At 37.7% G+C, this 25,291-nt stretch overlaps 1 protein-coding gene across 1 annotated transcript; it reads left to right on the forward strand.

The window, feature by feature from the left end:
• Window positions 1-1,490: 1,490 nt before the first annotated feature.
• Window positions 1,491-3,295, forward strand: CARTPT (CART prepropeptide; the record flags this gene model as incomplete). Its single annotated transcript, XM_083352599.1, has 3 exons — window positions 1,491-1,634; window positions 2,041-2,124; window positions 3,188-3,295. 3 exons carry the CDS (start codon window positions 1,491-1,493, stop codon window positions 3,293-3,295), a joined length of 336 nt encoding a protein of 111 aa, XP_083208725.1.
• Window positions 3,296-25,291: the final 21,996 nt, after the last annotated feature.

Genomic DNA, 25,291 nt, shown 5'->3' on the forward strand with positions numbered 1-25,291 from the left:
CTCGCTGACTTTGGTATACCCTCCCCAGTGCGGTAAACTTGGCACCAACCTATTCTCTTTTTAATAACCGGAAAGGTCATTTTTATTCTCCCAGAGTTTTGCTGCTGTGATTTTTTTTTAATTTTCCACTATTATTATCTCTTTATTGCCTTTTAGTCCTCATTTTTGTGCATCTTTTATATAATTGCAATGTATATTTTAACTGATGTAAATTGATGCTTTAATTATTGATTTTAATTGTAAGCCATTTTCAAAACAGTAATAATAAATGATTATTCCTTATTTTAATAAAGAAATTAACTGAATTTGGAGAAGCTGATTAATGAAGCAAAATGTTCCATCTCTAATATGAGATTACTCAGCAAATCTGAAAACTATCTGAAATTTCTTTCCTAAAAATGATGTGGATGAATGATTAAAATGCATATTAAATTTTACCAGTGTGTGTGTATGTGTATTACATCTACATCAGGCTAGTCAGTGAGGGGGGACAATTTCCAGATATTTTTGATACCCTTACTATACCATATTATTATACAAATTAGAACTTTATCACAATTGCACATGTACAGTGTGTACATATATGTGTGTGTGTGCATGCATATATACACATTAATTATGGATGCTGACTTAATACTCAATACTGTATGGAACTGCATGTAATTCCTGAGCTAAAAAGGTTGTTCTCCATTAGATTAGAAGATGAAAAGTGAAATAAAACTACATTTATCTACATTTCAGCCCAAACCTCCAGGTCACTTCTTACAATACTTTTATGTGAATCATAAAACCATGGAAGAGGTGACATCAAAGTAATTAATGCCCAAGAGTTCAAACAAGACATTTGGAGGATTTCTAAGTGATTTTGGCAGGAAGCACTGACAGCCAGAAGGCTCTCTCTATTGACTGACACTGAAAACCAGTTTGAGATCCAGCAAAATCAAGCAAATAGAACTCATATATTACTTGTGTAAATCATCCATAGGCAATGAAAAAAAAGTGGACTGCATCTAAATAATAATCAAGCATAACACTCTAAGCTATTGGCTTAATCATGGGTTGCTAATTGGCTGAGCTCACACTTCAACAACTTAAACCATTATTTACAAGCCAAAATGGAGAGATTCACACACTATACACAAAATGACAGTATTCTTTGTTTTTGGCTAGGTATGTGAGTGAACCTGGCAATTCAATATATGGTGCCTAAAACCAATATTTTTCTAAGTTTTTGTTGAGAAATGGCTAGCTGATTTATTTCAGAGCTCCTCTTGTATTTTGTTTTCTTTACCCTCCCAGGCTTCTGTCTGCCCTGAAGGAAATTAAGATCCTTCCCTAACTCATCCGTCAGATCCCCCCCCCATCTCCGCCCACTTCCACCGGTACCCGCTGGTGGACTGACGTATCACAGTGCAATAAGCTTTGTCAACAGGTGACTCTAACAATCCATATAAAGACTGGTCCGCGAAGCTGAGCTTCATTTCAGCACCATGGAGAGCTCTCGCTTCTTCGCCCTGCTGGGAGCCGCTTTATTGTTGCTTGCGGGAGTCCACAGTCAGGAAGAAGGCGAACTTCAACCCCGAGCTTTGGATCTCTATTCCAGCATGGAGGAAACGTCCCACGAAAAGGAGCTGGTATGTTTTCCAGCGAGAAAGCGTCTGAATGGGAGGGTGGGGGCTATACGTGATCTCGGGAGAGTCCTTTACTATTTTCCGAGGTTGCTAAACTGCCTAGCCATTGAGTTTTCTTTTGTTTTGCTTCAAATCTCATGAGACGCAGCTTTTGGAAAACTTAAAGGCATTCTTAGGAGGGTGATATGCTGAATAGGAAGGAAAAGTTGGAGTCAAACAGAAGCTGGAAAAGTAATTCTTAAATGAGAGAATCAGGTCTACATCCTCTTAAATGCCCACCGTTCCCAATTGCCTGTGAGAGGCTGGTCTAGCTTTCTCTCAGGTTGTCAAGTGCTTTGCCTCCCACTCTGTATTCAGCCTCCTCAGGCTGCTTGATCTATTACTAATAGGATGGTTTATGTGTCTGCAGATTGAAGCACTGCAGGAAGTCCTGGAGAAGCTGAAAAGCAAACGGCTCCCACATTATGAGAAGAAGTATGGTCAAGTTCCCATGGTGAGTGTTTTCTGATTCCAAGTCAGAAAAATTATTTTTAAAACGGCACATTCCCCAGAGCAGAATTAGCTTCCTAGGGAGTTGACTCTGATGGAGAAAAGAACTTTTCTCTAGAAAACCGCCAATAAAAATGAAACTTTTTCACCCCATTGTCTTTATTAATCCCCAAATTATCCCCAATAAAGCTTGCATGTTCTGCCTTCCCTCATGTCAAACCTTTGGTGTCCTGCTTGAAAATACTGAAATAACACTTTACAAATGCCCTTCTTTCCCTTTCTATCTAAAGCTGCAAATATTTATTAAATATTTTTTGGGATTAAATCCCATGCACTGGATTATATTGTAAATATGTCTATTTGAAGGAATGTCAGTGCAGCTTAATCAGTCCCAAACATGCTAATATTTATGCTTTACATTTATTTGAGAGGAAGTTTGTTTAAATGAAATGACACCTGTTTCTTGTAGTCACACTTAGATTTCTGCACTTAGATTACTAGTATTCTTTTAGGCTATTACTTAAATTGAAATGCTTCTGAGAGTAAAGTTAAAAAGAATCTGAATGAAATACATTTACAGAAGGAATTAGATTCCTTTTCACCAATTATTTTTTTCTAATTAAATATTAGAATAAGGTTGAAAAGGAAAATAAACCTTATTATCAGTGATGGTTCAAATTAGTATAGTTGAGGGTTTTGGTGTCTCCTATTTTGAATTTCTGGCAAAAAAATTACATCTAGGCTAAAAAGATAATTGATGACATCTAACCATGGTTATGATATATTTTTTAAAAAATCAATATTTCTAGACATATTGCTTCTGGACTTTTTTGTGAAGTCTAGAGAAAAGAAAGTCAAATGAAATCTTTTCTCTAATTCATTCATCCGAACTGTTACAATACAGAAATAGTTTAATCTTAACTTTAGTCCTTAAAGTCAGGTGTCGAAATGCAAACCTCACATGTAGACTTTGTATTTTTGCAGAAAATTTTCATTTACAATATTTTTTCCCTCTGGTCCAATGCGATTTCTATCTTGATCTAATTATTGGTTGCTGTCAATAACAGTGTGATGCAGGAGAGCAGTGTGCAGTGAGAAAAGGTGCCAGGATTGGAAAACTCTGTGACTGTCCCAGAGGAACATCTTGCAATACTTTTCTCTTGAAGTGCTTGTAAAGTCAAGTCCCTCCCTCAACCTCTGGAGAGAACAGAAAAGCATCAGTTGCCTTGTCTGAAGAATTAATCTTGAGTTATGGATGCAGGTGGGTGGGGTGGGGAATGGTCTGTATTCATCACATACAAAGAAGTGGGTGATGGGAGGGAAACAACTGTAAAGGTGACGTGAACTATTGCTTTTAGGATTTCTTCTAGCCATTTATTTTTACTGTTAGTTTCCTTCTCTGTTCCTGTCCTATTTGTTCCTGTATGTGTACATCACTGTTCAAAGAATGAATTGATATTTTCAAAAACTTTATTTTTGAATTTAAATGCTGTTCATGAAAACGTGTCTCTAGAAAATTCATTCATTTATTTTCCCTCAAATACAAATACAAGAATATGAATACAATAAGAAATTAGAGAATAGAACAGTTAATCAAATTAACAGTATGTAGGAATGATTCAAAGATTCAAACATTTTAAAAATATACACAGATATCCCTTTCACAACAGGTATGGGCGGGTATATCAACTGTAGGTAAACAGTAGCACTATTTCAAAAACACTCTACTAAACAACTCTTTCATCTCAGTTTGGTAGTAACTTCAACCCAATACCTCCAGCTTTCTCAGGCAATCATATTTTTGAAATAAATAGCAGAGGAAGTGACTTAGATCTTCTTTCCTGGGGTCTTTTGAGACTAAGACAGAAAGAAAAGCTAGGAATGTTTTTCCTTGACAAAATATGTAATGAAATTCCTGATGTTTCTTTCAGAAAGAGGAACATAATATGCAATTAATAATTGTAATTCAAATATATGTCAAATAATGACACCCTGACCAAGTCATCAGCATGTCTGCTTCCTGATGACTAAGTAGAAAGGTATGAGACAAGTCTTTATTGATATTATACTTGTCTGATTAGTATATGTATTGAAGGATATTGCAAATACCTACTTCAAATTCAAATTTATGAATGTTTGTCATCAGTTTTGTCTATTACTAGACCTTGAACATTGCCATGTAGCATTGTTTGAGGACCAGTGCACAAATCAGTGCTTTCAAGCAGCATTATTATTATATTAATTTGTATGTTAAGTCTTTGTCAGATTGGGAAGAATTTGGCTGAGCATCAGAAACTCCAAAAATACAAGAAATGAAAGCATTAAGAAATCTTTGAGGAGGCCAAGAACTCCCATTTTCTAAAGTTGCAAAAAATGAAGAAATAAAAAACACTTTCAATTTTGAGATATTACTTCCATAATCTGATATTGAAGAAAAGTATAAACCTATACCATGTATATGCTTTTTCTTTTGAGACAATAACCATTTATTTATGTATACAATTCAACTCTGTTATAAAGGGTTCAAACAACCTGAAGCAGATTTACATCAGTACATTTTTACAATATGCATATATCAAACAATTTGAATGGATATTTGTAAAGGAAAGATTCTAAATCTGTTAGTTCTATAACAATGTATCAGTCAAACTTGCAAATATTTTTCAGTAATGTCCTATTGTCTTTTACTAATCTATCTGATCATTAATAAAATCATTGTTACAAGGTCCATTTCAGTGTAGTATTTTATTTTTATTGTTTGACTATCTCCAGATCTTTTGGGATAAATATGTTTAAGCTTTTTGATTAAAGTGATTCTTTTTTATCAGCACTAATGTATGCATAAACGAACATGAGAATTGCGATGTTAAAACTGGGACAAGGCATTCATCTGACTGGGTAGAAGACAGGGTATAAATAAAAAGAATAAATAATTGTGGCAGTTGGGTAAATTAGATATTTAGAGTGTTTCTGATACATTACTTTGGTTGTACTTTGTCAAAAATAAATAAATATTACCATAGAATCACAAAGTTGGTATGAGCCATTTTGGCAATCAAACAGACTCGAACACTGGGCACTATCTAACAAAATGAAATTCAATTGTGAAAAAAGTAAAGTTCTACATTTAGGCAAGAAAAATCAAATGCACAGGTATAGTATAGGTGGTAACTTGCTCGATAGTAGTAACTGTGAGAAAGATCTCGGAGTCCTAGTGGACAATCACTTAAATATGAGCCAGCAGTGTGCTGCCAAAAAAGCCAACACAGTGCTAGGCTGCATTAACAGAGGGATAGAATCAAGATCGTGTGAAGTACTAATACCACTTTACAATGCCTTGGTAAGGCCACACCTGGAATACTGCATCCAGTTTTGGTCACCACGATGTAAAAAAGATGTCGAGACTCTAGAAAGAGTACAGAGAAGAGCAACAAAGATGATTGGGGGTCTGGAGGCTAAAACATATAGGGAAAGGTTGCTGGAATTGGGTATGTGTAGTTTAATGAAGAGAAGAGTGAGGGGGGACATGATAGCAGTGTTCCAATATCTCAGGGGCTGCCACAAAGAAGAGGGAGACAAGCTATTCTCCAAAGCACCCGAAAGCAGGACAAGAAGCAACGGATGGAAACTAGTCAAGGGGAGAAGCAACCTAGAACTAAGGAGAAACTTCCTGACAGTTAGAGCAACTAACCAGTGGAACAACCTGCCTCCAGAAGTGGTGAATGCTCCAACACTGGAAGTTTTTAAGAAGAGACTGGACAGCCATTTGTCTGAAATGGTATAGGGTTTCCTGCCTTAGCAGGGGGTTGGACTAGATGACCTCCAAGGTCCCTTCCAACATTATTATTATTATTATTATTATTATAAATCCAAGCTCATATTTTATGCAGAAATTATTAAAGCATCTATAATGAACGGTCAACTAGCCTCTTTTTTAACATTGATTAAAAAAGAACCCACTATCCTTTCAGTCTCCCAAAACAATATTCTTTTTTTTAAAAAAGGGGGAGCATGGGGACAAGAAAGATTGATATTAGCTCCAAAATATTGGTAGATATGTGGTCCTTGAGATAGATGATTCTCTTAGAATTAAAGGCATCATTGTGCGATTTGTGGGATTGAAGGGGTGCAGGCCTATGTGTTGTATGAGACTCCAAGAATTGCAGAAGCATGTAGTCAGCTTTAGACAATTTGCAGTACTGAAGGCTGAGTATAGAGCTAACATCAACCAATTGTGAATGTGTGAATTAGATTTGATTTTAGCGCAAAGGGCAGACTTTTACAAGTCTGCCTTGGCATCAAATCATAATATCTTTTCAAATCACAGTTATATTGTATTCCATTATATTAGTCAAAATATGTTCTAATTTCGTACTCATTATCATTGGGAGAACTTGAAAGCTTCACTTCCAAGAAGCCTAATATCCATTTTAAAAAGAGTTTTGGGGTTGGATATAAACATGAATTTAAAGAGTGATAGACAGGTATTTTTAGATATTGTTTTATACTGATTTGGGTCAGTAAGTGCTTAGTATTCATTTTTAAAAACCATTAAAATGATACTTTATTTATTTATTTATTTATTTATTTATTTAATTTAATTTAATTTAATTTAATTTAATTTGTATACCGCCCTTCTCCCGAAAGACTCAGGGCAGTGAACAGGGCCATAAATACCAAAATAACCAAAATACAAAATTAAAAACAAATTAAACCCTAGTGCCCAAATGTAAAAATAAATTATATTAAAACAATAATTAAAACCCAAACCCATCAGACCAGGCCGGCTTGTTCAAACAAATAGGTTTTTAGATCACGTCGGAAGGAGCGAAGGTCAGGAGCCATCCAGAGCTCAACCGGTAAACGGTTCCAAAGGTCAGGCCCACCCACAGAGAACGCCCTCCCCCTGGGAGCCACCAGACGGCATTCTCCATTCTCTTATGAACTCACCTATTAATTGGGATTAGAATGGTATCTCCTTTGCTGTAATAAGGAAGTTTCAGTTACCGGGTAAGTGACTGAGCCCGGAGATGGTTCTCATTATCTGAACAAGCACAGGACAAATCATAGAAGTATAATCCCAATGCTCATGAATTATAAAGATTAAGCAGCTTTTGAACTAATTCTAATATTTCAAAGTTCTTATAAATGGGAGCTTATGGATTATCTCTGATGTTAAATGAATATATTTATGCAAGATAATTTTATTTTTTTTCTCTTTCTCTCATACCCTAATCTCCATGACTCTCAAATATGCCTCTGAGAATTCCATAACTTTCCAGATCAGATGTTATACAGTAATGAATCTTTTTGGATGTTAGAATACCATTCATTCAAAGACATTATTGGATCTAATCTACTGCTTAAAGAAAATTAACTGGCAGACTTGAGGCCACCTCGTCTAAGAAGCCACACATGTTTCTTTTGCATACATCCATGACAAGTTTTCTGAGTTTACATTACACTGAGTTCCTGTTCTGTAGTATAATTGAACAATTTTGTACTTAATAAAGTACTAGTTTGCCCTTTAAATTGTGCTTATTTTCTTGTGCAAAAATACTAAATGATAAAATTATGAACAATAAATAGGCAACTAATGTTTTATTTGTCTTCATATATAAAGTTACACAAAGATAGACAAATCAAGCCATTAATTTCAATGTGAAAAGCAAGGAATGCGTTTACTGAAAAGTGACACAAACTAACAATTCTTGTCTGAAGCACTTCGGCTGGTGGTTTTCATTTATAGTAAGTTGGCCATCACGAAGCCATGTACTTTCTTGAATAAATCTGATGTTCTCAATAATATATCTTAGGATATGAGTTAGGAAGAGGTGCTTTTCATTTATGATTGACCAATTAATTAGCTAACTAAACATTACCAGCTGATGAATTAAATTTATGAATTAGGTTGCAAATTAGGAAATTGGAATAAAATTTATATAGAAGAAATATATATCTATATGAAATAGTCATCTGAAAAGTATTTGAATGTGAGCATTTTCACCCCTCTCTCTAGTTTCTTGACAGGACTGATTTAGCTCCTCTGCAGTTTATATTCTTTCTTTTTCAGGAAAAAGACTGTGCTGTCACCCAACAAAATGACTTAGTTTGTAATGAGACATAATTGGATGACTTAAGCCTTTTATTGTTAATTCAGTCTAGGATGTGCAAGCGTCTTGAGTCAGCAGTCTAACAGATAATAATATTCTCTACCAGCAGTTGTGATAATAGTATCTTGCATTTATGTGTATCTGTGTGCTGAAAGGATAAGCATTCTTTCAAGAAAATGTCTATGAAAAGTTAACTGCGGTAGCTTAAAGTATCATTGTATTTTCAAAAATATCCAGGAATATACAATTCTGAAGACCGAAGCCAACAATTAAGAACTGCGGCTCAGAATGAGAGAACTTGCTGCAGCCAATTTTGTCCCTCCTTTTGCATCCTTTCTTTAATATTTCTATTCCACTGTTTCTTTGATATTATGTAACTTTTGTCCCTCGGCAAGTTGTCCTGCGGCGAGTTCGCTGTGGTGAATTGTCCCATGGCAAGTTGGCTGTGGTGAGTTGGTGCCAGCAGGTGCAAGATGAGCACTTTATTTAAATATTTTGGGTTTTGCATAACTGGTCTGCTCTTCTGCTTCTCCTCGGTTATGGAGTACTTTCCTGCTTCTACCATCTCTCTTAGAAGAAGGGAAATGTTTTCTTTGACTTCTTCCCATTTAATACTGGCTTATGTGACTGATAGACATCTCACAGCCTGAGTATTTACTTGCCTGTAAACTTAGCATAATAGCTGCTAATTATGAAGAATAGGAGGAGCTCTGTACCATCAAATCTTGATTCTAATAGTTTTGGTGATGCCTGCTTATTAAAAAGCTGCCCTGTGGTTCAGAGATAAAATTGAAAGCACCAAGCTATATTTTTCAAATTAAATGTACAAAAAATGAGAAAAGATTAAAAATAAAACTTCCTCTTAGCCTTAGATCAGACATGTCAAACACAAGGCCCGGGGGCCGGATCCGGCCTGCGAAGTGGTTTCATGTGGCCCATGAAGCCATCCTGGAAACAATGAGGGAATGGCCCCCACTGCCTTGGCCCTGGCCCAGAGACCCTCCTTCCACCAGAGACCCTCAGATCTGTCCCACTCCTGCCCAGGCCCCCATAGGCACCCTTGATGTGAAGATGTAGAGCTGGCCACGCCCACCCAGTAGGCCATACACACTCTAGCCACGCCCACCCTGGCCATACCCACCCGGCCCCCCAAGGGCAACCACAATGCTGATGCGGCCCTCAATGAAATTGAGTTTGACACCCCTGCCTTAGATACTCAAGTGTCAAGACATTTACTGCTGATATAAAAACACAGACTGCAGAGAAAACATAAATATTCCATAGAGTGGTGGAAAGGAGAAGTAAGATTGTTAAAGAAGACCATGATTAAACTTGGCTTCCTCTTCTTTGGAAGCACTCTGATGTAATGAGGTTCCACGTTGCATAACAATGTAATATAAATTGTCATGCAGTGCTGTAACTATTAGAGGAGAACGTTGTAATTCCCCCCAGCCAAGGCTTCTGGTGTCCAACTGTCTATGATTTTACTTTTTCCATGTTTTTCCTTTGTTGTATTTGTACTTTGGTCTGTGACCGCAAACAAATAAATTGAAATTGAATTGTCATGCAGAAAGAACATTAATTCTAATATAAACCTTGCAGTAATTTTTGCAAGGTATATATTAGAATTAATGTTCTTTCTGCATGGCATGGCTCCCATTCCAGTCTCTCTCCCTCTTCTCCAGAGACCCACCTTTGCCTTCCGTAGAGATCCCTCTAGCCAGGATTTCCTTCAGACCTCCTTCCTATAAATCTTTTGCCATTCTTTCTCTAGACCAAATCTTTTTCATTGGGTGTGACTGGCTATTGGAGGAATCTCTTTGGAGTTTGTTTGAGCAAGATTTTGTTGTTTTTACTTTTTCCCTTTTTGAGACCAGAATTCCAAAATGACTAATTTGGTTTCTCTCTAGTCAAAAATAGGGAGCTTTGGAGCATTCTGTTTATATGTGGATATCTAAAGTCTTTATTATCAACTTTCCTGCTTGTTGGTCCGGCACCTGAAATTTATGGATTGGGAAGTTTTGTGTCGGGTTTGAGGATCAAAGAGACTCAGACTTCAAGCGTGCATGACTTTATTAGGAGGGAAACGTGGTCCAGAATGGAGGAACAAAGGGTACCAGTCACCTTTATACCTGGCCAAGGTGAATACCTGGCCAATAGAGTTAAACCCCTGCTTCACGCCGGCGGGTCAGCCAATCCCTTTAAATCCGGCTCTCCCGCCGAACGCTGTTCCTGCCTGGAGCTGTCCAGCTCCGCGCCTCCTTCAGTAGCTGTCACACGTGTATGCTAAGCTGCATACATTACAGGAAGTCTTTCAATTGGCAGACTAGGGTCTTGCTGATAATTAGTCTATCACCAACATGTTTAAATAACCTTTGAGGTTTATTCTCATGTGTGCATATATGATTTTTAAAAAGTAACTTAAATTGGTAAGTCATTATATAGTATGGCAGCCAAACACAGTTAAATATGCGCTATATGGATAAGCATTTATTCTTGTCCATCCAGTGTCTAGGATTATGAAAGTAGACAAATCTATCCAGTGCTTATTTTTCCCTACCCAATAAAATCCTCTATAATCTCCCCTCTAAATGTTGTAATCTTTTCTTGTAGGATGTGTGGTTTAGCTCCTGTATATTTTTGGCTGCCTTTTAAAAAATTCCTTTGCAGATCAACAGAACCCTTTTTTTATGAAGTGGTGACCAAAGCTGTATGCATGTCCTACTATGGTCATAATTTTATATGCAATTTTATAAAAATGCTACCATACTGCAGGTTCATTTTTGTTCTGTCATATCTTTCATGGAATTTCTTTTTTTTCATAACTACTGTATATCACTCTGAGTTCACATTTTCATTCAATCATCAATTTCAACTTCAAGAACTTTTCCAGATCAATGCCTGCATCTCAGTCTGAATATAAAATTAAAATTCCTTGCCTTAAAACAAATTCCCCAAATAATGATACAAAGTGGACTATTTCAGAAGTATCCCAAATTTAGGTGCTCTTTAGATTAGCAATCCATAGCAAAATATGCTGCTCTAATTTTTAAAACAGGTTTTAATAGATATTTTTATAAGGTTCTCTTTCCCCCTGGCAATTAATGCATTTCTGAAGCAAGCTCCCCGTAAAGAGGAAATAAGTACACTTCCTTGAATTTTATGTACAGTTCTGAGGAATATAGGAAATTTTCAAAGAAAATTTCAGACTAGATAGTTTGTGAGACTAGTTGGTGGAACCACAAACTAAATCCTTTGGAGCAAGAGTCTGAATTTGTTTAACTTAAAAAGAGAAACTTAGAAGATTTGAAGATTGTTAGCAGTATTCAAATACCTGAAAGAATATCAAACTGATATGATCTCTATTGTTCCAGAATGTAGGGTATGGAAAATGTATTTAAGTTACAAGAAGCTGATTTCAACTGAATTAACCATAAGGACATTTTCTCAGTAGAACCAATTATTCAGAGAAGTAGCAATGTCTTCTTCACTATTGTGCATATTCAACAGAGGCTAGACAGCTAACTGATACTTTTAATTGGATTCCTGTAGGATTCGGTGGCCTAATGATCCCTTCTGATCATATAATGCAATGACAAAAACACACACAGCATATCCATCCTGTATAATTTAATTCAAATTATAAGAACACATTTATAATGTGCGGTAGGTGTTGCAGATATTTGGCAGACGCCACGGGTAAAGATCCCATCACCCATGAGTAATGGTGTCAATTTGCCCTTCTGTGACAATTGATTAACTTTTCAATGATTGCACATCTTCCATTTTCCATCTCCTGATCTACAAGGCATTAAATGGAGAATAAAGGATTAGTTTTACAGGTAAAGTCTTTAGGTACCATTAAACTATTCTTGCAACTCTGTTATTAGATTATGCATTGAAATCCTACACATATTTATTAGCTGACTGAAAATAGTAGGGATTGTTGCCAGGTAAGTTATCAGTTGTATTACAGCACAAACAAGTTGACTGTTCAAAAATGTTTTGCTGTATACTATAACTCAAAGTAAATAGGACATAAAAAATCTGTAATTTTCATTGTGTTTTCAGTTTCACACTTCAGAGTATTAGACTGTCATTTTTTTTTGCCAGATAGAAACACTTCTTTCTATTTTAAGATATTATTCACTCCTCTCCTGATGGATTAAAAATAGTTTATATTTTTGTCTTCAGCATATCTGAGAAGTGACAGTTTCTGAAGCTTTCAAAAGCAGTGTCTGAAATATTTTAATAGGCTTAGACAGGGCTTTTTTTCTCATAGAACGCTCAGAACGGAGTTCCGGCACCTTTTTTGGATGGAACCTTGTAGGGTAGGCAAGGCGGATTGTATGACATGTGTGAGTTCCGGCACCTTTTTCTTTTACAAAAAAAGCACTGGGCTTAGAGATGAGCAAAGGAGGAGATACATCTGCACCATCAAACATTTCCTACTTCTACAATTATTGTGATTAGTTTTTGGTTTTTTTTTTACAAAGTAACATCTATAAACAGTAATGGTGCAATCACATTTACTCAGAAACAATTACAGGTAGTCCTCGACTTACAACAGTTCATATAGTGACCGTTCAAAGTTACAACACTGAAAAAAGTGACTTGTGACCATTTTTCAACCTTACAACTGTTGCAGCATCCCACGGTCACATGATCAAAATTGGCAGCTGACGGTTGCAAAATTGGCATATTTTTGACGGTTACAGTGTCCCAGGGTCCTGTGACCACCTTTGGTGACCTTTTGACAAGCAAAGTCAGTGGGGAAGCCAGACTCACTTAACAACCATGTTACGAGCTTAACAACTGCATTGATTCACTTAACAACTGTGTCAAGACAGTTTGCAAAATGGGGCAAAATTCACTTAACAAATGTCTCATTTAGCAACAGAAATGTTGGGCTCAGTTGTGGTCGTAAGTTGAGCACTACCTATATTATTACGTTTATTGGGATTTATCTCCAAGAACAGGAAATATAGACAGAGCTTGTGATAAATAATCATTTAGGGCACGAGGAATGTGCAACCTGAGCCCTTGGTCTAATCACTGGGCCCTTGCAGGAGGTCAGTTCAGACTGCTATTAAGAATTATTTGGCTCCTTTTCATAGTCAGTGCTTGGAAGAGAGGCAGAATGGAGGAGGGGTGATTTTATGTATTTATTTATATTCTGCCTTTATTATTTTTACAAACAACCTAAGTCAGTAAACATATCCAACACATCTCCTTCCTCCTGTTTTCCCCACAGTGACAACTGTGTGAGCCGAATGGGGCTGAGAGAGAGAGTGGAAAGCCACCATCTAAGGCGGAACTTGAATTCATGGTCTCCTGCTTTCTAGCCTTGATCACTAAGCCAAAGTGACTCTCTTGTTTTGATTTTTGTCTCATGCATCCTTGCTTCCACTCTTTGACTGGGTAACATGAGTTCTAGTGAGTGAAGGTTTGCTCTCTGTTTATATACAGTACCTTGCCCTGCCAGTGTTGGTGTAGGGGTAGGGATTTCTCCTTGGAGTTCCTTGATTAGGGTATTGCTTTCTGCTTGTTTGTCTCTTGGTAGTTCAAATCAAGTTAGTTTGCAAAGCATATATCTGGCAGTTTGACTTAACTGGAGGTAGTTAAGTCAAACTGCAGACTATTAAAAAGAAAACACAAGTCACAATGTATATAGTATATCTTGAGCACTATTGGGAGGAAGGTTTTTAAACTTATTTTGAATGTTGGCTTCCTGAGAACTCTTTGACATCCATCCTTTCTCTGCACATGTTGGGGAGCATGCAAACAACCCTGCCTGAGCAGGGGGTTGGACTAGAAGACCTCCAAGATCCCTTCCATCTCTGTTCTTCTGTGATTCTGAGTTCGACAGAGTTAATAAGATGCATCTTTGTAAAAGAAGAAAATAATAATCAGGCACTTTTTCAGAAAAGAAAAAGGCATTTAGGTAGAAATAAGAGTACAATATATGCTTCTCCCAGAAGAAGGAAGCAGAAGCCACCAGCCTGATGATGACGGATGGGATTTCGTCGAAACGTTGCTTTTACACCTTCAATTCTGAATCTCAATCAGACTCAATCAGAAGACAACCACGCCTCCACCCAGTCGGAGGACACCCCCACCCAATCAGAAAGCAGCCACGCCTCCACCCAGTCAGAACACAGCCCCACCGGCAGTTGGAAGGAAAGGAACAGCCAGACCACGCATTGCTCCTGGAAGCAGCAGGAGGAACACTCCGGCCTGATGATGACGGATGGGATTTCGTCGAAACGTCGCCACAACTTTCTGAAGATGAAAGGAACGCGGGAAGAAACCCGAGACTCTAGATCTACATATATATATATATATATATATATATATATATATATATATATATATATATATATGGGGATCCTTGGTTTTTCGGGTTTCTCCCCGCGTAGAACTAAAGGTGTAGGCGCAACGTTTCGACGAAATCCCATCCGTCATCATCAGGCTTGTGGTTTCTGCTTCCTTCTTCTGGGAGAAGTATGTGGCTGTTTGTTTTTCTTTTTTAAACTTTTTTTATATATATGTGTGTGTGTGTGTGTGTGTGTGTAAATTACTAACAAAGAATTAAAGGGAAACTGAGATGCATTTCTGACTTATTAGTCGTCATCAGTCAGCCATACCCTTCTGAGATTCGAACCATGGGCTGATTGCATATGAGGCAGTGTTATTTGCCTCTAAGCCACAAGGTCTCTCTCGCTCTGTTAGCTTTTTTTTCTACAAGGGAAGATATGTTTCAAATGTTAACTCTTTAGATTACAGACACACACACCAATAAACTCCAAAGACTAAAGGAACGCCAGAAACAAACCCCTCCTCTCCCACAGCAACACATGAAACAAACTGTGCACAACATCTCAGATAGGATTCTCACCAAAGCCGAAACCAGCGTCCTGTCTAAAGGATTTAATTTTGCAGTCGCTCCCAAACACATTCCCACGGAAACTATTATATGTGGAGTCGAATCCAGCCTGACCAAAATTAAGCCTGATGACGCCAACAAAATCAGACTCGAAGTTACCAACATCCTCTGCACCAGCAAACCACCCAAAAGCAACTTACCCAAAGAGGAACAGACAGCACTACTTAACCTAAAAATGACACCAGCATAATCATTCTGCCAGCAGACAAAGGCAACGCCACGGTGGTAATGAACTCATCTGACTACCATACCAAATTATCCAACCTACTCCGAGACTCCACATACAAACTCCTCAAGACAGATCCCACCACCTACCTGGAAAAAACCACAAAATCAAAAATAAAAGCCACCCCCATCAGTGAAGAGATCCAGAAAACAATCATTCCCACAGAAAAATCATCCAGATGTCCTAAGCTCTATGGTCTGCCCAAGATACACAAAGAAGGAACCCCACTCAGACCCATAGTCAGCTCCATAGGCTCACCTCTACAAAATCTAGCCAAATTTCTTGCCAAACAACTACAGCCTTACGCAAATTCCATCACCTTACACGTACAAAACTCATTCCAATTCATAGAGATCATAAGTAAACTAAACTTACAGCCCTGTGACCTACTTGTGAGCTTCGATGTTGTATCCCTCTTCACCCAAGTGCCAATCAAAGAAGCCTTGACAGCTATCCTAAATAAATACAACCCCCCAAAACACATCCTAGATCTGACCAACCACTGCCTATCTAACACATACTTCATCTACAATGGACAAAGATACAAACAAATGGAAGGAGCACCCATGGGATCACCCCTTTCACCTGTCATCGCAAACCTCTACATGGAACACTTTGAAACCCTCGCTGTAGAAAAATCCAACCACAAACCCAAACTCTGGCTCAGATACGTAGATGACACCTTCGTAATCTGGCCACACGGCAAAGAAAAACTGGATGACTTCCTCATACACCTCAATAGCCTACACCCCAAAATACAATTCACCATGGAAACAGAAGCTAACAATCAACTTCCCTTCCTTGATGTCTTAGTCTACAAGAAATCCAACGGCTCCCTAGGACACACTATCTACCATAAAAAAACACACACAAACCGCTATCTGAACGCACTCTCACACCACCACCCAGCACAGATCAACTCCGTAGCCAAGACACTCATCTCCAGAACAAAACACCTAGCTGACGAACAACACCTAAAAACCGAACTACACACTCTCACTAATGTACTAACAGCCAATGGATTCCAAAGAAACACGATTACCAACTTAATCCGAAGAGAGACACCCACAAAAACCCAAGACAGAGAACAAGAAAATGGCAAAGCCCTCCTCCCATACATAAAAGGGACCACAGACAGAATCAGCAAGGTCCTCCAAAAACACAACATCAAAACAGCATTCTACACAGACAAAAAATATCCACCATCCAAAGAAACCCCAAGGACATAATTGGGTTAGAAAACCAAGGAGTATACGAAATCCCATGCACCACCTGCCCCACCACATACATCGGACAGACCAACAGAAGAATAAGTGCACGCATTGAAGAGCACAAAAACTCACTCAGAAAGGGAGAACAAACTTCATCCCTGGTCCAACACTTTGAAGCCACGGGACATGAAATTGATTTTAAAAAAACCAAAACTATCGCCAAAATTGAACATTTTAACAACAGAATAATCAGAGAAGCCATTGAGATAGAAAAACACCCCAACAGCATGAATAAACGAGATGATACCTCTCGCCTACCAGCCATTTGGAAACCCGCCTTGATTGACAGACGAGGCCCAACCACCAAGAATGATACCAGACCCAAACTCATGTTAACATCACATGACATCACCACCACACAACCATTCAAAAAGCAAATCCGAACCCACAATGATAACGAGGCACAACCACAAAACAGAAACCTAACTACAGCTGCAACATCAGCCACTTTAAACCCCTCCAAACCACACAATAAGCAAACTGACACCCACTATAAAAACATGGCACTACCACAAACACGAAGCCGAACAAAAGCAGCACAACTCACCAGCTCAGGTCTGGAGCTGGCAGCTGAGACCAGCCCATCCACTCAGAACACCCCCCCCACCCAATCAGAACACACCCACCATTCAAAACACACTCCCACCCAATCAGAACACACTTGGTCCTCCACCCAATCAGAGCACACCTCCACCCACAGAACACACCCCCTCTGGCAGTTTAAAAAAGAGGAACAAACAGCCACATGCTTCTCCCAGAAGAAGGAAGCTAAAGCCACCAGCCTGATGATGACGGATGGGATTCCGTCGAAACGTTGCGCCTACACCTTTAGTTCTACGCGGGGAAAAACCCGAATAACCAAAGATCCACATACGAACACCCGTGAAAACCTCAGAAAACATATCTATATATCTATATATCTATATATCTATATATCTATATATCTATATATCTATATCTATATCTATATCTATATCTATATCTATATCTATATCTATATCTCTATCTCTATCTCTATACCTATACCTATATCTATATCTATATCTATATCTATATCTATATCTATATCTATATCTATATCTATATCTATATCTATATCTATATCTATATCTATATCTATATCTATATCTATATCTATATCTATATCTATCTATCTATCTATCTATCTATCTATCTATCTATCTATCTATCTATCTATCTATCTATATATTCTGAGGTTTTCGCAGGTGTTTGTATGTGGATCTTTGGTCATTCGGGTTTTTCCCCACGTAGAATTGAAGGTGTAAAAGCAACATTTCGACGGAATCCCATCCGTCATCCTCAGGCTGGTGGCTTCAGCTTCCTTCTTCTGGGAGAAGGATCCTAATTTGCTTAATATTTTCCCCTTTATTAACCTAGCTTTCCTCACAATGGATATAGTTATAACAAACCTGGTACTTGTGTTATAGCTACTTAACTTGTGTAAGATTGAATTTGATTGCTAGTTCCTTGTTCTACACATTATCACACTATCTTGCTTGAGGTGGTACTGCATATGCCACCTGAATATAGGGCCGAAGTGTATTCTTCTAATTAAGCAATTAATTTTGGTCTCCTTCAAATCATAAATCTCCATAAGCTGAAAAGCATCCCTCAATATATTTCAGCAATTACCTATGGTGAACAGTATTGTTTCAGATAAATGGATTAAAACTGATGTTGGCATATCTCTTTAAATATGGTTTAAAGTTTGTTGCTTCATCTCTGAGTGGACAAAAAATTAATCTCCAATAGAATCCCTTAATTTGAGGATATTTCCACGGTTTCTTCAGTAAAGGCATGCATAGGACAGCAATCTGAAATAAAAAAATAACAGGGAAAATATTCTTCCCCAACCCTGCATCTTAAGTTGCCCAGAGGAAAAAAGACAATTGATTATTCAGTAGTTCTTTTATGTCCATTGGAAAAACCTCTATCTTTGTGGTTCAGAACCACTGTCTACTCTGAAAGATTAATTTCTGGAAAATGGCAGCTATATGGACAGGTTCCTGAAGAAAAATGGATCATTCTGGAATAAATCCAGGTTTTGTATTTGAATTTTGCATGCAACTAGTTTTTAGTCTATTCCTAAATTGTAATATTACAGGGCTGGTTCAGCTTGATATGCAATATGTTTCACGATAGGTGCCATGCCACTAATAAAACAGACTTAGTAATGGAAGTTAAGCACATCTATTTAGGATCCACAGAAAGTGCCCACAACTAATTGGAGTATATATGTGGGAATAAATAGTCATGTGAGTAGCTTGGCTTAAAGCCTTGTAAGGCTTCCTGTATCTTTGTGAGCATATACGTATGTAAAATAATTAACAGCCAGTTGTGTAGCTGCACTCTGAGCCATCTGCAAAGTCTAGACTGCCTCACATGGAACACATAAACTAGAATAATCTAATCCTGAGGATATTTGTACATTAATCATTGAAGCTAAGTCTCTCTCCTACAAGTAGGGAGGCACATGATTTATTAGTTGAAGCAGATAAAAGGCTTTTCGTGCCACCAGTTTTGTGTGGCTACTGCACATGACGGAGAAGCTCCTAGACTGCAAATCTGTTCCTAAGGTAATCCCATCCAAGTAAGTCTTTGTCCTAAATCCTTGCCTGCATTTAGTTTCATATCATTTTATAACATCCAGTTTTTTGGAACCTGGCATTGTTCAGAGTCCCTGGAGATATTAATAAACCAATGAATGCTTTGTAACAGCATGTAGCTATTAAATAATAGATAGAAAATGATGGGACACCTAATATAATCTTCAGCGGATTAAGCAAAAGTCTCACAGTATGTTTTCTGCTTAGTGACAGAAGAGCAAAATGGTGCTTCCAATTCCTTGCTATCCTCACTGCTCCAGTACGATATCAAAGTATTAAAAACTACTAAGAGATAAAAGCTGAATGAACAAAACATCTGGGACTTTTTAGATATATCTTTTAGAACAGCTTTCCCCAATTTAGTGCCTTCCAAATGTACAATATGTGGCGAATGGTGACACTAATGGTGTCAGAGCTGAGAAAGCTTCTTGGATGAGAAACAAAAAGTTTTCAAGGAAAAAAACTAAGAAATTCCAACTGGCTTTTGAAAAGCACCTTTGGGACAACCATGACCTGGATGACTGCAAATATCTATAGGCACTAAAGGTAACACTGTATGATAAATTATGGAAGTTGAACTCCAGTATTGTACATCTGCAAGGTAACTGGTTTTGATTAAGGATCTTGTCCAATACGAATATCATCCAAGCTTTCTATTATTTCAGCTGATACAAGATGCCCCAAAGAAGAGAGGTGTATGCACTTTAGAAAAAAGAAATGCAGTGTCCTCACACTTCTAAGCTGGGGATAAAGAGATCCAACTAATAACATTTCATCAGCAATATCCTTCAGGACTATCTATTAATAAAAGAAGACTGTTGCCATTATTCACTTATTTATAACTTCTATATAGCCACCCATCTAATAAAAAGCTATGGGTGTTTCCCAATCAAAAATTAAAATAACACAAGAACCATATTAAAATTATAAAAACTGAACACATAAAATAAAATAAAAAACTGGTGCCAGGCCAAGCTTCCAATTGCAATCACCTCATCTTATCCCAGCATTTCAGGGGAAAGTCAAGGCTTTAACGCTTTGCAGAAGGCTGGGAGGGTAGATATCTGTAGTATAAGCTGTCTTCTATTGACAGTCATGCACTACACACTGGACAAGCTGGTCAATTTCTACTGAAATAAATGGTTGGAAATCTAATATCAGAAACCATACTGTCCAAAATCTAGTAGGAAAATATTTTAATTCCTCAGGACTCACACTTTGTGGTAATTTCAACATGACCATTGAGTACAAAACTTATAAAAACCAGTTTTATCATGAAATAGCTGAGCTAGGAGATTTACAGTGATACAATTTCTCACTGATCAAATCTTCTAATCACACTACGTATGCTAATCAGCTCTGCAGTACATAAGTGTCTGCATCACATTTATCTATAGGTAATTTGGTCTCTCACCTCTGTTTTTTACTTTTTACAGGTTTGGTAAGAATAAACTTGTTAGACTTTAAGATGCCTCAAGAATCTTTGTTGTCGATATGTGAATGCATTATCATACATCTGAGAATTGTTTTCTCTTTCTTTTCTTTTAATTTAATGATTGCCAGGTAGAGTGTGTAATGAGACGCACAAGCTTTGCTGTACCCCAGATTTGTTACAGAAAAGGTAATATTTGTGAGTCAGAAAACTTTGTTGTTTTATTATTGCAAATCATCCATGCCTCTGCTTCCATCTCCTGGTTCAATGAGACATTAGCAGCAGTGATTGCCCCTAAAATCTCGGGCAAGCTCCATGGATATGAAATGGGTCAGTGTGGCAACTATGCAAGCTTTGTTGTTCACACAATGTTTTCATATGGCAGGATAGTCCTTTTAGCATCTTTCACCAGGAGTTCACTAGGTCTCAGACATGAATGCTGGCTGGGTGGCTTTGGGTTTTCTCCTAGCTCAATCCACCTTACAGGATTGTTGTTGTTGTGGGGAAAATAGGTCGCAAGAGAATTAGGTATGCCTGCTGCCTTGGGGGAAAAATATCATCATCACCACAATCATCTCTGAAGATCAATACTTTCAAACATTGGAGAACAGTTACCTTTCCAATACCATGCACTGTTCCTTAGATAAAAAAGAATAAAAGTAGTAGTAATAATAATAGTACAAAATAAAAAGCGATTGAAATGACAATTTGAGTTTTTGACTTATATTGTTATGGCCTCAGACAATATGCAGTCCATCCCAAAGTAATCAAGCAGCATTTATTATTGTTTTGCATTACATATAATAAATGCCTATTATTTAGAGTTGGAAGCATGCTGGTTGGAGAATTCTGGGAACTGAAGTCCATATATCTATAATGTTGAAAAACATTGCTCTAGTTTTTCAGCTTTCAGTTGTGACTTTAAAAGGTGGAACACCAATGTAGACAAATCTGAATGCATTCTTGATGTAGTGATCCTCAAGAAAATCATGGGGAGAATGAACCTCTTCCTAGAAGCGGTTTCAAATAGATTTTAAACATGAGTTAAATAGAGTAGGAGCACTTAGCTTAAAATATTTTGATAATTGCTTTCTAAATTGATATTGTCAATTACATGTACCCTTACATGGATGGCAGATGTTCCATGTATCTAGAAGCATCTCATTTTACTTACATATCCTAGAACCACATTTCTCAATATTTTGAGGTGGGGAGGGATAGAGGTAAGAGGGTATATTTTAAAACTGATTAGGGTCTAACACAGGAAAATAGGAATCGCATCTTTCCCCTATAAACGCATTTCATGTCTTAGCCTAAGGTCTGCTCAGTATTCAAAGTCGAGTGTAAAGTGCACTAATCCCTCTTGTACAACATTTCCAAAATCGCTGCTGGCATAAATGAATTGAAATTTCCTTTCAGCACAGAAGCCAGCTTGCTGGGGGATTTTCTTAATGTTGCTACAAGATTTCTGGGAAGCTGTGGCAGGATTGCTATTTCCTACCACTATTCATTCCAAACGTTTGTCACAGTGTAACTGCTGCTGCTGCCAACAAGAGGTTTTTAATGCAGCCATTGTTCCACTGTCTTTCTTGGCAAAGTGCGTTCCCCCCCCCCGTTTTTTCCCCTCCATTTGAAACAGTTTTCAACTCTTGTCCTTTCATTTTTTGCAAGAGAACAATGGCAAATGAAAGGTGTTTCATGCAGGCATTTATGCCATTAAACTGAGCAACAACAGATTAGATTCTGATATTTTAGTATGAACAGATCACATATATTTATTGCGGTCACACTTTGGCTTTCCTTCAAGGAGTTCTGGGTGGCATTTCAGCTTTATTACAATCTTGTGTCCTGTGGGTGTGTAAATGTGCTAATGAGTAGCAATCCTGTTATGTGGACAGGAGCTCATTCAATCCACCCCAGAATGGACCACATCTCTCCTGGGGTGCAATTCATACTATTAGAATTGATTGTAGTTAGGTGTTAGACTGCCAATAGCACCAAAACTGCTAATGGCCTTCGGTGATGAAGTAACCAGAATAGAAATGGGATCAAATTATAGACACTTGTGTAAACTGCACAACTAGTTGTGGTTGTGATATGTTGTGAGATGATCATGAGAATTTACTGTAGACTAATAACTAGGGGACGCGGTGGCTCAGTGGGTTAGGATGCTAAGCCTGTCGATCTGAAGGTCGGCAGTTTGGCGGGTCGAATCCCGAGTGCCGCGTAACAGAGTGAGCGCCTGTTACTCGTCCCAGCTTCTGCCAACCTATCAGTTCAAAAGCACGTAAAAATGCAAGTAGAAAAATAGGGACCACTCCGGTGGGAAGGTAAACAGTGTTCCATGCGCTTTTGGCGTCTAGTCATGCCAGCCACATGACCACGGAGACGTCCTTGGACAAGCGCTGGCTCTTCGGCTTTGAAACGGAGATGAGCACCAGCCCCTAGAGTTGGAAACGACTAGCATGCATGTGTGGGGGAACCTTTACCTTTACCTAATAACTAGGCATGAGATATAGAAGATGCCTTTCTGGAATAAACTCATCAAATTTTTAAGAGGACCTGATATTATGATAAAGGGAGAGCTCAGCCATTTCAATATCTGTTGGAAAATGTACTCATCTGGGAGTAGGTTGTCAAAAATATTTTCAGAAGGTTGAAAAAACCAATCAAAGAGGGATGGGAGCTCTGAAAAAATAATAGGAGCAAGCCCCATATGAAGAAATAATGGGGAATACTTTAGATTCATCCATGGATGAATAGAAACCTCACTGTCAAGTGGAAAAACAAGAGCAGGTGTATGGGAAATGAAACTAAGATAATAGGAGTTGGGACTTTCAGCTTGAAATGAAGATGAATATAAGGGGACACATGATTAAGGTATATAAAATCATGTATAGATAGCACTATATTAGGACTCAAGGTCCTCCACTAAAATTAATTTTAGACTGATTTAAGGCTAATAGAAGGAGATTGTTGTTGTTTAAATAGAGCACATAGTTTAATTGTGGGATTCACTGTGGCAATAATCCCAGTCAATTTTAATGGGTTTAAAACAGAACCACGGAAGGTAAGCTACTATGACTACCAATGCTGATGAATGTTTATTACCTCCTGAATCTTAGGCAGGATGCCTTCAATATTGGATACTGGAACAGTTGAATGGAAGTGTAACTTTCCATTCCAGTCTTGGGAGCTTATCAGATGCATCTAGTTCACCATTGTGTGACACAGAAGTATTTTTATGTTCTTGCAGGATAATTAAGAAACTCAAATTGATAGCTAATGATATGAATCCATAATGAAGGGAATTGTTTTGGACATATGTGTGATTTTTAAAAAGGAGTCAAGGACCTGGCGATGCAAAGCGGTTGGACAAGTCGTAATAAAAGGGAACAAGAAAAAGACGGCACTGCTTAACACTTTCTTATGTTTGTCTTCTCTCAAGAGACTGAGAACTCCCTAATGTGACTGAAGATAGTCCCTTAGTTTTATAGTTCTTTCTCATTTTTAACTGTAAGCTATGTAAGGTCATGGAAGCTTGTGGTATATTGTAAGCAACGCAATGACAGATCTGAATTTACTTCATGTTATATTGGTGAAAAATAACTCTAAAGACCAGCTGCAAGAAAAAAGGCAGGGGAAATACAGTGGTTTTCAGGTCTGCTTAGGATGGTTTTTGTGATGTGGAAAATACTGGACTAATGTCCCACTTTGTTAGGTCAGACAAAAAGTCAGCTCGATAGGAAGGCTAAAGCTATCTTTAATGGGATTGGCATATGTTAACAGAATCTTGCAAATCTGATTGTGTCCTCTCCACTTTATATTCCCATGAATCAGGAAATTGCCTGCCTGAGCTATTATCTTGTTTTTCATGACTTAAAAGTGTTTCACCCTTTTGTCCAGTTAATGGTTCCTGTATACTGTAAACTCTGTGGTTATAAAGGCCTTTCGAGGAATTAAAAAATATATATTCAAACTTTTTCTCTGCAGGTATGTTGCCTAGCTCTTCCCCCATTCATAGCCATCGTGGGTGTTGGGAATTGTAGGAGTTTCATTCAAAAGTTCTGGAAGGCAACAACATGAGGAAGATCTGATTAAAAGATAATTCTGTTCACGAATGAAGGCTACATGTCATGTTATTTTGGTACTAACCACTGAGGGGCAGTCGTCATCTACTATACTAAAGCGATCGTAAGCCTTGCACAATTGGACTAAAGTCTTTGTATATGAATAACAGAAGCATTTAAAATAAATAAATGCATAAGTTAACTTATGTGATCAAGAGTTTTTATATTTTTGACACAGAAGCCTAGAAATATCTTAGTAAAGATCATTCAAAATCCCTATAAATAACTCATGAAATACAATGTTTTATTGCATTTATCTTATATAAATCTCTTCTTGCTTTAACTTGAAAACTGAAGGGTTTCTGTAGTACTCTTTATGACTATCAAATTGTATTAAATGACATAAACTTTTGTGTGTTGCGGGTAACTTCATCAGAGGCATAGTATGGCTAGATATGTAGGATTTAAACTGGCTGAGGCAGAAGG

This window comes from Vipera ursinii (assembly GCF_947247035.1).
Source record: "Vipera ursinii genome assembly, chromosome: 2".
Lineage (NCBI taxonomy): Eukaryota > Metazoa > Chordata > Lepidosauria > Squamata > Viperidae > Vipera > Vipera ursinii.